This window comes from Lissotriton vulgaris, chromosome 11, assembly GCF_964263255.1.
Source record: "Lissotriton vulgaris chromosome 11, aLisVul1.2, whole genome shotgun sequence".
Taxonomy (NCBI): Eukaryota; Metazoa; Chordata; class Amphibia; order Caudata; family Salamandridae; genus Lissotriton; species Lissotriton vulgaris.
The window spans coordinates 303113527-303126255 of NC_141699.1; the positions used below are offsets into that span (position 1 = coordinate 303113527).

A 12729-nucleotide genomic window follows, 5' to 3' on the forward strand; every position below is an offset into this window, starting at 1 on the left:
AGAGTCATTTTATTTAAATCTGGTGCAATGGAGAGACTGCATCATGCGTCTAATATTGATAAAGTTAATGAAATATTCAACAAGTGAATCTGGAGAATCAAACCATGAGTGTGGCTGACATGGAGAGAAGGGATTGGTTATAACTTGCAAAGGGAGATAATGTGAAAGGGGCAGCCCCACTAGCTTGGAACACTCCTCTCTTCCGGCTAACCTAGGAAAATGAACCCCGACCATTGCTTTTATGAAAGAGCGGAAGGCTCACCTATTAAAACAGTTCCCCAGGAGGCACCAAATCCAAATGAACCCGCACTCAGACGGTCACTCGCTGTCTCCTCTGATTGCTATTTATTCATGCCTGGTGATGCTGATTTAATAAGTACAAATAATCAATGGCAAATGCTCCTTAAATAAACTCAAGGTAATGATCCGTTAGAAACTTGAGGAAAGCATTGGTATAAAATGCCATTTCACTTTAATGATGCACATCTCTTAATACCCACACTGCCCAAACACAGTGCAAACAGTGTCTATCAGCGTTGGCATAGGAAACTGCCCCCTCCAATTATTCTGCCACATATGGTAGGAAGCTGCAGCCCCCTACTCTGAAAAGAACTTCCTCACACTCCTCCTGTCTCACACTAGGTTTCCCAACAATTTGATTCAGCATGACATAAGTTGCGGAAGTGCTCTCATAGATGTTTTGACCTATCATCCTTAACATGTCTGATCAATGTCCTTCAATATTTTTCTCTGATCAACCAGATTTTATTTCAATCTCCTGGAAAACAACTGGTAGTCACAGAAGTCCTGATGTTTTTAGAAAGACTACATCAATGAAGCTTTCTTCTTCCGACCACTTGAGCAACAATTTGTTGGGCACAGAAGACGATGTAGATCTTGCTGGGGCAAAATGAATAATGAGTATAAAAAAATAGATGACTAAATATGTATGGACAGCGAGGACGGAATAGTAACAGGCTGTTTTATATGATGTTTGATAACAGTACCTGCTATTTCTAAGTGCTATATGTTACCTGATTTAATGGCACTCATTTTATGAACCCCAGAGGGGTGAATGGCTGACATGATTGAACTGGATTCATTTTCATGACATGCAGGTCAAACAAGATGTTAATAGTGCTCAATTTACTGAGCTATCTTCCTGAGATAGACAGAGGGTCTGAAGGTGAGGGAAAGAAAGGGTGCTATAAATAAGTGTAAGCACTTAGTAAAATAAATTGCCACAGAGGAGAGAAAGCACAAAGTGAGAGAAGAAAAGAATAGACAAAGAAATAAGATAACAGGTAAGGATGAGAGGAAGATGTGAACGAAAGGTCAGGGGAGAAATACTGAGTAGTGGAAACATAAAATGAAAGTTCTGCACCCTGCTTGCTATTTAAAACATATCTTCAAAATATTTGAACCCACGAATTAAGCCCTCCGCAGCCACATTAACTTTGTCACAGATAATATACTTGTTCAGAGCAGAGTGCACACCACATGACTGGATCAAAGATCAATGCGGCAATTATATTTGAGGTGAAAAAATGTATTTTCTGTGGTCACATACTCTGTTCGCCTACATCAGTCTATCTCTATGAAAACCCGTTGCCATGTAAGTCCTGACACTTACCGGGCACTGCTCTGAGCTGGACAGTTGGAGTTCGGCATTGTGGAACTTAAGATTGGCACAAACACGCCACCCTACCCCTCTGAGATCACCCACACACAGGCACACTCACATGCACAAACACTCAAGTACACACCCTCACAGGTCACTGCCATCCCTTGCCCAGCTGAAGGGACCTTGAGTCTGATGCGTCGTCACATGCCCGATGCTGCAAGACCCCACTCAAAGCTTCACTCACAGATAAAGGGTCTCTCCCAGGCCAATATCCTGTCAGTGGCGTCAAACTTGAGACTGACCCATCATAGTTTATACAGCGCTTAGTAACTTCCATTCAAACCTGAATGTTGCGTATTCCAGTACCCCCCCCCCCCCCCCCCCAACCCCCGCCACCATGCATAGGCTGAGCCTGCCACTGCAGAATCCTCCATGTTGGTTTGAAGTTAGTGTTCCGCTCCAGAAATCAATCAGGCTAGGGGCAACGAGTGGAGCAGACAGAGGAGCAGGGCACGTCTTTGCTTTTCACATTCTCTGGTTGCGCCCCTTCGGGTTGTCTGCCTTTGGCTTTCCTCGGGACGTGCACGAAGAGGAACTGGAGGGAGGCAGCAGAGGGGACAGCCAGGTGGGGAAGGCACTGTCCTTAATCTCCATCTGTCACAGCCTGGAGGGGGAATACAAAAATAATAATATTTAAAAAAAGAATCACAACGGAAAAGACTGACAAAACGGCAACGAATCTGAGGCTTCTAATCATATCATCCAGTAAAGGTTACTTAGTGATGAGGAAGGGATGCATTGGAGGCTATGTGTTGGTCTCTAGGTACAGAACTAGCAAAGCCCAAGTAAGAGGACCCTTTAAACGCATCTCTGCCAATCAGATAATCCCATTTGCTATCTGGTTTTCACTCTGAAGGTATAGTTGAACAGCAGTGTTTTAAAACATTCACCATTATAAAAATACATGGAAATTGACCAGGATTCCCTACTCATAGAATGAAAGAACCAAATTGAAAAGAAAAAAATTACGAGTGGCAGATACATCATAGTTAGTGTTTGGTGTTAGCCAGGGCTTTAATTGGGCCGGGTCTCATCAGTGCTGAGCACCAGCAGTTTTTTAAAGGGGGCCTCGAAACAGGTCTCTATCGAACTCTATTTTGTGCCCTGGAACAGGCGGTCCGTTTTTTTTGGACTGCAGTGACAGCAGGCACATCCATGTGCGGTGCCAACACTGCTCACTTCTCACTAGTGGAGAAGTTACTGCATGACTGACGTCATGCCAGGTGAGCGTTGAAGGGGAGGGAAATCCTTTAAAGAGAGTCATTTTCACTCTGGATTTCCCTTCTATTTTGAAACTCAGAAACAGCAACATTGTTGTGGTGTCATCGCGGCTTTAATTGGAAGCTTTTTCCACATTATATGCAAGCCACAGTTGCTGCTTATTCATCCTATGCAATTAAAAACCGTTGACAAAGTCAATATTCCTGACTTGCTGTAGGTAGGATGTTACTTGTTGTATCATATCTGGATACAATGACAGAAACAGCAAAATACAAGTCGGGCGGCACAGATTTTAAGCTTCATTGTTTTTAAGTCATGGCCTTAATTACATTGGCCACGCCCCTTTGAGAGACCCTCTACTTTTTTCATCCCACTTAAAGCCCTGGTGTTAGAAGATATCTGTTTGCTGTGAGCCTTGTACCAAGAAAGAAAGGATTGAAATAATAATGTGTTCGATTGAATTAAGGCTTTTATTTTTTAACTAGCAGCCCGTCCCGACGTTATCCGGGTATGAATTGCTGCCGGCCAGTAGTATATTGTTTTGTAGGATTTCGTTTTGATAGCATTTCTTATCTGTGACAGACCTGTGAAACGCTCCGATTCACAGTGCACTGCTGATGCACTTAAGAGTGCGCGTTCAGTAGTGTGTGAACTCGAGTTTCCCTACTTTATTTTTCCTTGCAATATTATATAGCGCAAACTCGACAACATGGCATGAGCACAATTTACATTACAGAAGAACAAATTCATTTGTGGTAGGCCCGGGGAGACAAAGCGATTTGCCTGGAATCACAGGATGTTGAGCTGATGCCGAGATTCAAACGTAGCTCCCCAGCTCTAAAGTTCGCAATTCTAGAACTTGTGGCGGGAGGTCTGTCTAAAAGTGTATGTCAGTGCTGGCCATCAATGAGAGAGACCTGTGCATTTTTCAAATGGGTGGTGAAAAAATATGAGTATGTTGCTGGAGATGTGGGCCGCCGTGCCACCAATGTACTTACCGGGGGAGGGTAAACACCCATTATTCCGCAACTTTCTTTCCGCATACCATCACTCCGCATACTTTCATTACAAAAGTACCATGACTCTGCAATGCCAATTTAACGCATGGCATGACATTTTATATGCTTTTACCACGCATACATTTACAACAAAATTCGTTGTAAATGCATGAATGGTAAAAGCATGTTTTTTTTAACCCCTTCGATGCTCATGACGGAACAGTTCCGTCATGAGGCACAGTGGAGCTGTGCTGATGACGGAACCGTTCCGTCATGACCACACCCATTATCATTATAGTTCAGCACCGGAGGGGAATATGTCTAGCAGCGATGAGGTTAAATGTTTGGATAAGGTAAGTATGGGTATAGAGGTATATGTTTTGGGGTACTGAGGTATATGTTTTGGGGTGTTGGGTATTTTAAGGGTTCAGATATAGTTTTGGGTTATGGGGTACAGGGGTAGTTTTAGAGTTTAGGGATAGGTATGGGTTTTGGGGTACAGGAGTATTTTTAGGGTTCAGGGCTAGGTTTGGGTTTTGGGGTATTTTTAGGGTTCAGGGGTAGGTTTGGGTTTTGGGGTACAGAGGTATTTTAGGGGTTCAGTGCTAGGTTTGGGTACAGGGGTATTTTTAGGGTTCAGGGCTAGGTTTGGGGTTTGGGGTAAAGGGGTATTTTAGGGTTCAGGGGTAGGTTTGGGTTTTGGGGTACAGGGTTATTTTTAGGGTTCAGGGCTAGGTTTGGGTTTTGGGGTACAGGGGTATTTTTAGGGTTCAGGGGTAGGTTTGGGTTGTGGGGTACAGGGGTATTTTTAGGGTTCAGGGCTAGGTTTGGGTTTTGGGGTACAGGGGTATTTTTAGGGTTCAGGGCTAGGTGTGGGTTTTGGGGTACAGGGGTATTTATAAGGTTCAGGGCTAGGTTTGGGTTTTGGAGTACAGGGGTATTTTTAGGGTTCAGGGCTAGGTTTGGGTTTTGGGGTACAGGGGTATTTTTAGGTTTCAGGGATAGGTTTGGGGTTTGAGGTACAGGGGTATTTATGGGGTTCAGGGCTAGGTTTGGGTTTTGGGGTACAGGGGTATTTTTAGGGTTTAGGGATAGGTTTGGTTTTGGGGTACAGGGTATATTTATCGGGTTAAGTTGGGTTCGTGTTTAAGGGTGTTGGGGTATTTTAAGGAGTAAGGGTGGGTTATGATTATGGGGTGCAGGGGTATTTAAAGGGAGCAGGGTGGAATTAGTTTTTAGGGTCTAATGGGGAGCGCGGGCAAGCACACCCGGAGCTGGAATGTACATAACCTAGGAAGAAAAAACAATGACATATTGGGCACAACGCAGGCTTTTTTTCCCCGTAATCCCGCACCCCGCACATGCCCACGCCCCCAGCACACGCCGACAGCACACGATATGAGACATGGCATGAAGGGCGGAACGTACCACACGCCCCCAGCATTTGTCACGCCGCCAGCACACGCCCACAGCACAACGCAGACACGCCCACAAGGGACTACTTTGCTGGCACTGTTCTGTTAAAATCTAGTTTGCGACATCAACATTATCGGCGCCATCTTGTCCCTTTTTAGGCTCGTATGCGCGCGTAAGTAGCAGCCATTTTGAATGCCATGGCCTCTCTGCCCACTGCCGATAACCAGCGCGTCTCTCTCTCTCTCTCCCTCTGACCTCGCAAAGCATCCCCCGCACGCTGACAGCCCCCGCTCTCACATGCTTGGGCCATAAACCTCCCCTTCAGCGCGACCCTGCCTCGGAGCCACATCCCGTACCCAACTAAACACCTCCCTTCATCCCATTTCATGATCACACATCCTATGATAAACCCCTTCCTCTGTACCCGATTGTACAGGCCCGATCCCAGGCCACCACCTGGCCCTGCGGATGCAGTTTATTGCCCCCTACAGTAGGGAGCTGCCCCACTTCAAAGGATCTACGACTGATCAAAGCCCACACCCCATGAGATCCGATCAGCTGCACACATTCCAGGAACCGGCGGAATGTCCAGCTGCGTGACAGTCATCACCTACTGAGATCGGGGTGGGGACTTCTACTGTAAATGTGTGTGGGAACGGGTTTGAAGCGGGGATTCCGAGGATGTCTTTCGGTACTTCAAAGTATTTGCAGGAATGTGCCACATGTAATAAACTGTAATAAAGACCATAAACCTGTGTATAAGAGGCCAGGCCTCAGAGATGCGGTTAGAGCACCTCGAGAAGATACCCTGTTGTCTGATTTGACGTGTTCTGCTCCGTCGGAATAAACTCCTGTTTCCTGCCTTCCAGTCTCCAGCGCCTGCCTCTTCGTTTGATAATTTCGAGTGGTATGAGAGGCGGCTAACGCCGGGCAATACTTAAAGGTTATCGGTCGAAATCGGCCCTACCTTTTACAGTTCTTTTACCTTTTAAATGTACATGGTGGACGTCTGCATAGCCTATGTCCTTCCCTACCTTTTACAATTGGCGTCCCAAACGGGGGCCCATCAGCGACACGTGGATCCAGTGGAAGAGGTCCTGACGACAGAGTGAACGACTGCAACGATCGGGAGTGCACCTGCCCGATAAACCCTCGTCTGGCAGCCGATCATCCGAACTTCACCGGTTCCAAGCAGACCTCTCTCGAGTGATCTACGGTCCTGACTGGGAACCATCAGGAGTGCCGTGACAATTACGGAGAATCGAGGACGATCGGGCGCTGGAAGCGGAAGACGAGAAACTGCCCATGCGGTCCGGGTAAGGTCGTGTAACACGGCAAATTGCGAAACGATTGCTTGATTGTTTGAAAAATACTAGTATTGCTTATTGATTGTTTTTGAGATATTCTCTATCTGCAAACGGGGAAGAATAGAGATATTCTCTCTTCCTTTGCAGATAGTGAAGGGTAGGTAACGCGGACTTTTGTCCCCCGTTGTAATCTGTTGTGCCTATTTTTCTCCCCACTGATTGATTGATTGTCCGAACATTGATTGTTCGAAGTTGGTTCTTTGAGATATTCTCTGTTTGCAAATAACGTAGAATAGAAATATTCTGTCTAGTCTTTGCAAGTAGTAAAGGATAGGTAGTGCGGACCTTTGTCCCCCGTTGTAATCTGTCATGCCTATCTTCTCCCCACTGATTGGTAGTTGGTTCAGCCCGGACCGCTTATTAGAGATGAACCATCCAGCTCCACTGGAAGGCACCCCCAATAAAGATATGTTCACCAAGTATGGACTAGTCGCCGTAGCCTACAGTAAGCTATGGCACAAATATACGAGAAAGGATCAGGAAAGTCAGTGGCCACTGATAGGATCCTTCGATGATGATAAAATAAACGTGCTGGAAACAGCCCTTCGAAACAATAAGACAACACCCACTATGCTTGATAGTCTCGGCATGTGGCGCAAAGAAGCAGAACAACGGAAAAAGAGAAACGAAGTCAGATTAGAGAAAGAGCTACGAAAAGCAGCTCACCTAGCTGCCAAAAAGTTAGAGGAAGAGATAAAGGAGAGAGAGGAAGCCAAACAGAAGCAAGAGTCAGAAACATCGAGCCAGTGTCCCGTTAGTTAGAACACCCTCTACGCTCTACCCTGAGTTACCCTCGAAACAACGAGCGAACCATGATTTATTGCTAGGTCCCCCAATCCTCTATATGCCCCCTACGTATGCCCCTTCCCAACCCATAGTACAGCACCCGCAGCCCCCAAGCACAGGTGAGAATAGTGCCAGGGCCTCGGTCCTCACGGCCTCCGCGCCGGCCGAGCCTCTTGTACTTGAGGCAACGCAGACAACAACATTAGATAACCCCGAGACCCAAAAGAAAGATTCCACTAGAGTGAACAGGTTGAGCAAGGATGAACGAGCAGGAATCGTTAAGATAGTAGGGACACTGGTGGAACGGAAGGAGAGCGAAGAGTATGTAACGGATATGTACAATTCATATGCCGATAGCCACAGACGACACTTTGTCGTGCGATTTTGTTATCACAACCTCAAAACCTAAGACAACGGTCCTGAGGGTCTAACGATCTTGTATAGGAAAGTCGACATTGGGGATGAAGGCGAGTGTGACGTGACAGACCTCTTCACGCGCACGCTTGAAGTTTTCCGCCACCTCACCGAACAGAGGTTAGAAGCTAAAACTACGACTCCTGTAGCGACCGAACCTCGAATAGAAATAACTAATACAATGATGCCTATAAGGGAAGCCGCTCCCTACTGGGTTCCCCCACGAGGTCAGGGAACGCATGATGACGTTAACCATCAAGATGCGAGAGGGAGGGTAGTTTATAACTGGGTCTATCAACCATAGAATCAACAAGATATCCTGACGTTCCGAAAATCCCTGCCCGATTTACGGAAAAACCCCACTGACTTTTAAACTGAATTAGGTACAGCCTGGGGTTCGAGGATTATGACCCTAGCCGACATTGATTTGTTTTTTGGGTTATGTCTGCCAGCTGATGTGTGGAAGCAAATCCGGAAAGTCGACCACCTTGAGCTGTTCGGACATACCTGGTCACAACTCGATGGCATAGACAGACAACGAGAGCCTGGACAGAAACCTTTGAAATCCATTTTAAAACTCCGAGACAAGATTGTCCAGAAATTGAAAACCCTGATCCCAGAAAAGAAGGTGGACTGGTCGATATTAACGGCCTGCTTCCAGAAACTCCAGGAAGACGTATCAGAATACTTCTCTCGGTTTGAAACGGTGTTTTCCGATTACAGTGGCCAGGACATGACCACTGCAACCGGACATCATCTGTTTGTCCAGAACTATGTTAAAGGTCTGTCACAGGAGGTCTCACAGAAACTACAGGCTAGCGAGAGTAGTTGGGCGGCCTCCAAGCCTGCGGCTATCCTTCAGATGGCCCAGTATTATGAGCATCAAAAGAATGAGAATGATAGGGCGACAGAGAAAAAGAAAAAGGACCTGAAAGAAAGGGTGATGATTGCACAGTTGCAGGGGGTGACTATAGGAAGAGAGCAGTACAAGGGAAATTACCAGTCGAATGCTCCTAGAAATCCACCCCCTAAAGACCGTACGCCCGCCACCTATCCTGGACGTAAAGACATCGACGAGAACCAATGTGCATTTTGTAAGGGATTTGGCCATTGGAAATTTCAATGTCCGGTCCTGTTAGAAATGAACAGGAATAGGGACACAAGAGATGTAGCGGGTGGACCTAGAAACAGAGGACAGGGACGAGGGTCCGCGAACGACACCAACAACGACAGGCCAGGCAGACCGAACACATTTGACCGTCCCCGACAGAACCAGTACCAACAGTCTGACTGCGACGACACTCACGACTTCGCATAGGACTGCCAAGGGCAAGGGAGGGATCCAGTCGAGCTCTATGTTGACCAGCAAGGTCCTTATGCCACCGCTAAGGTCCTGGGTACGAAGTCTCCCTTTTTGGTAGACACTGGCGCAACACGTAGTGCGTTATCTAAACGACTGATTCCAAAGGCACCCTTGTCTGGCTCACATGTAACATCGATAGGTTTCGATGGAACGCCCTCCACTAATCCCTTGTCCACACCGATGTCCTTTGACTTAGAAAATAACACCACTGACACGACGCATGTTTTCCATCACTGATGCTGACTTGTCCCTGCTTGACGCTCTACCTCCATATCTGTGGGCCAAGACCGACTCGGACGTAGGACGCATGATGATCGACCCGGTGCACATACCTGTTCGACAAGACGCAATACCCCCAAAACTTCCACAATATTGGATATCGCCCGAGGGCGAGAAGGCATTGGTAAAGATTGGCCAGTCCCTGATAGTTGCAGGAGTGGTAGAGGAAGTAGTTAGCAATGTTTGCACCAGCCCTATCCTACCCATTGTAAAGAAGCAGGGTGAGGGAGATGAGAAAGCGTACCGCTTCATCATCGACCTACGAGAGGTTAACAAAGTAGTTGTACCTCAGTAACCCGTAGTCTCAGACATCACCACTATTCTGACTCTGATTCCTTCCACTGCCACCACCTTCACTGTTATCGACCTCAAGAACGCTTTCTTCTTTATCCCCATCCACCCAGACAGCCGCTACCTCTTCGGCTTCATCCTAAAAGCCCGCTCGTATAGATTTTGTCGAGCACCCCAAGGCTATTCTGAAAGCCCCAGCATCTATAGCCAGGCCCTCAAGAGACAACTGGACGCAGTCCAGTTACCGGGTGGAGTGGTGTTGATACAATACGTCGATGATATCCTTTTGGCGACCGACACCACTCCACTTGCAGTCACAGCCACCATCCAACTCCTGCACTTCCTCACTGAAAATGGCCACAAGGTCTCCAAGAAGAAGTTGCAATTCTGCCTACCCCAGGTCACTTATCTAGGCCACCTCTTGTCCAAAGACGGGAGAAATCCTACACCCGATCGAATTCAGACCATTCTAGAAACCCCTGTCCCTAAGACCCAGAAACAAGTCCGCTCCCTGCTAGGCCTCACCTCCTTCTGCCGACAGTGGTTGCCAAATTTCTGCCTCATTGTGAAACCACTGCTTTCCTTACTGGCTAAACATGTCCCCTTCCCACTTCCTTGGACCCCTGAATGCCAATCCTCCTTCAAAGAACTACGAGATGCCCTCTGCTCAGCCCCCGTCCTAGGAACCCCCGATTACACAAAGCCCTTCTCCCACTACACTCACGAAAGGGAGGGGTGCGCTTTGTCTGTCCTGACTCAGTCCATTGGCCCCAAGCAATGCCCATGTGCCTACTTCTCTGCCACTCTTGACCCCGTAGACAGAGCTTTGCCTGCCTGCCTTCGAGCTGTAGCTGCTGCTGCTGTCTCTATCCGGCAAAGTGAGGGGATCGTGCTCTCGAACTCCCTCATGGTGTTAGTACCCCATGCGGTCGACACGCTCCTCAACCAGACTAAGACGCAACATCTGACTAGTGCACGACTGACTGGGTACGGACTGACTCTGCTTGCACCCCACATCACTTTGAAAAGATGTACCATGCTGAATCCAGCCACTCTGTTGCCCCTACCTAGGAACGACCCCAATGTGTCCCCTATACATGACTGTGTGACCCTCACGGACGAACAGACTAGGAGTAGGGTTGACCTCCAAGACACTGCCTTCCCAGACCCTGACGGAGAACTGTGGGTGGATGGTTCTTGCATCAAACTCCCCGATGGCACCACCTCAGCTGCTTATGCAGTTACCACAGCCAGAACTGTAGTAGAGACCGCATGCATCACACAACGATCTGCGCAGGCAGCAGAACTGATTGCCCTCACACGAGCATGTATCCTAGCAGCAGGAACAACAGCAAACATTTACACCGACAGCCAGTACGCGTTCGGGGTGGTTCATCATTTCAGGCTCTTGTGGAAGGAGAGGGGATTCCTGGCCTCACACGGCACACCCATCCTGCACGGGGACCTAGTCTCCGCTCTGACTGCAGCGGTCCTCCTTCCCAAGCAACTTGCAGTAATCAAATGCCAGGCACACAGCCGAGAATAGGACAACGACACGCATTTATGTGACCAGGTCACAATCAGAAAAATGGACGGACGCTAGGGAAACTATTAGGGAAATCCAGATGGCCAGCTCACCACACAAATTGACTGAATGGGCACGGGTGGGATTGAAAGACGATGAAGGCTGCTGGCGGACAAAAGATACAAACAAATGGTTGCTACCCAATTCGTATCTGATCCCCATATTGACCATGGCACACTCCCCAGCACACATAGGATCTGCCCCTATGGCCGAACTTGTCTCCAAAGTTTGGCACAATGACAAGATTACAGACACTGCTAAACGTCTGGTCCAACAATGTCTGATATGCCTGCAACACAACCCTGGGAAAGGAACTGTAGTACCCCGGGGAGGGTTTGGGGTCCCCAATCATCCATTTGAAGTCCTACAGATGGACTACATCCAACTAGAAAGATGCCAAGGTCTGAAATATGTACTTGTTGTCGTGGGCGCATTTAGCAAGTGGGTGGAAGCCTATCCAACTCGCGACAACACTGCCATTGCCACTGCAAAGGTATTACTGAAAGAATTCTTCCCTCGCTACGGCCTTTGTCGAATTTTGTGGAGCGACAATGGCTCTCACTTCGTAGCCGAGGTTATCCAACTCATCTTAAAGGGGTTGGGTGTAAAACAGAAGTTCCACGCAGTCTTCCACTCCCAATCTGCTGAACTAGTTGAGCGACATAATGCCACACTGAAGCTCAAACTTGCTAAGATAGTGGCTACCACAGGACTGAAATGGCCAGACGCTCTCCCACTGGCATTGCTATCAATGCGTTCCACCCCCACCAAACACCATTTGACCCCTTACGAGGTCGTTTTCGGCCGACCTGTGAGCATTTGGTCCGCACCAAAACCGACATCCATTCACGACGTCCCGGACGTCCTAATGTCTGACTATTTGTTCAATCTGATTAAGACACTGTCTGTTATCCATCAACAGGTGCTGCAGGCCATTCCTGATGCTTCCAGGAGCCCCGGACACGACATCCAACCCGGTGACTACTTGCTGGAACCCTGGTGGACGGGCCCCTGGCAAGTCTTGATCACCACCCGAACAGCTCTTCGAGTGGAAGGAAAGAAGAACTGGCTGCATGCACACCCCTTTAAGACAATCTCCTCAACCCTGACGACGACCCAAGACGTGGCCACCCAAAAAGAGCTCCTGAACAAAGATCGACCATCCCTGAGCTGTTACCCTGATAAAGAGACCCTTGAACTGGCAGAATTCCCCGATCCCACTGTGCCATCCAGAGAAGGGTATAACCTGCGACGAAAGGAGGGAGCTTCGGCTAAGCAGACCACTGACTAAGTTACAATTCTCAGAGCGGTGGCTTAACACTACT

The 12729-nt window shown here is 47.9% G+C and overlaps 1 protein-coding gene across 1 annotated transcript in view; it reads right to left on the bottom strand.

Annotated features, from left to right (window-relative positions):
* Window positions 1-2206: 2206 nt before the first annotated feature.
* Window positions 2207-12729, bottom strand: part of KSR2 (kinase suppressor of ras 2) — a 1792292-nt gene continuing 1781769 nt past the window's right edge. Inside the window, exon 21 of the mRNA XM_086943271.1 lies at window positions 2207-2288. Within this exon, the coding sequence (XP_086799397.1) occupies window positions 2282-2288 (7 nt within the window). The 3' untranslated portion in view covers window positions 2207-2281. The remainder of the gene's footprint in view (window positions 2289-12729) is intronic.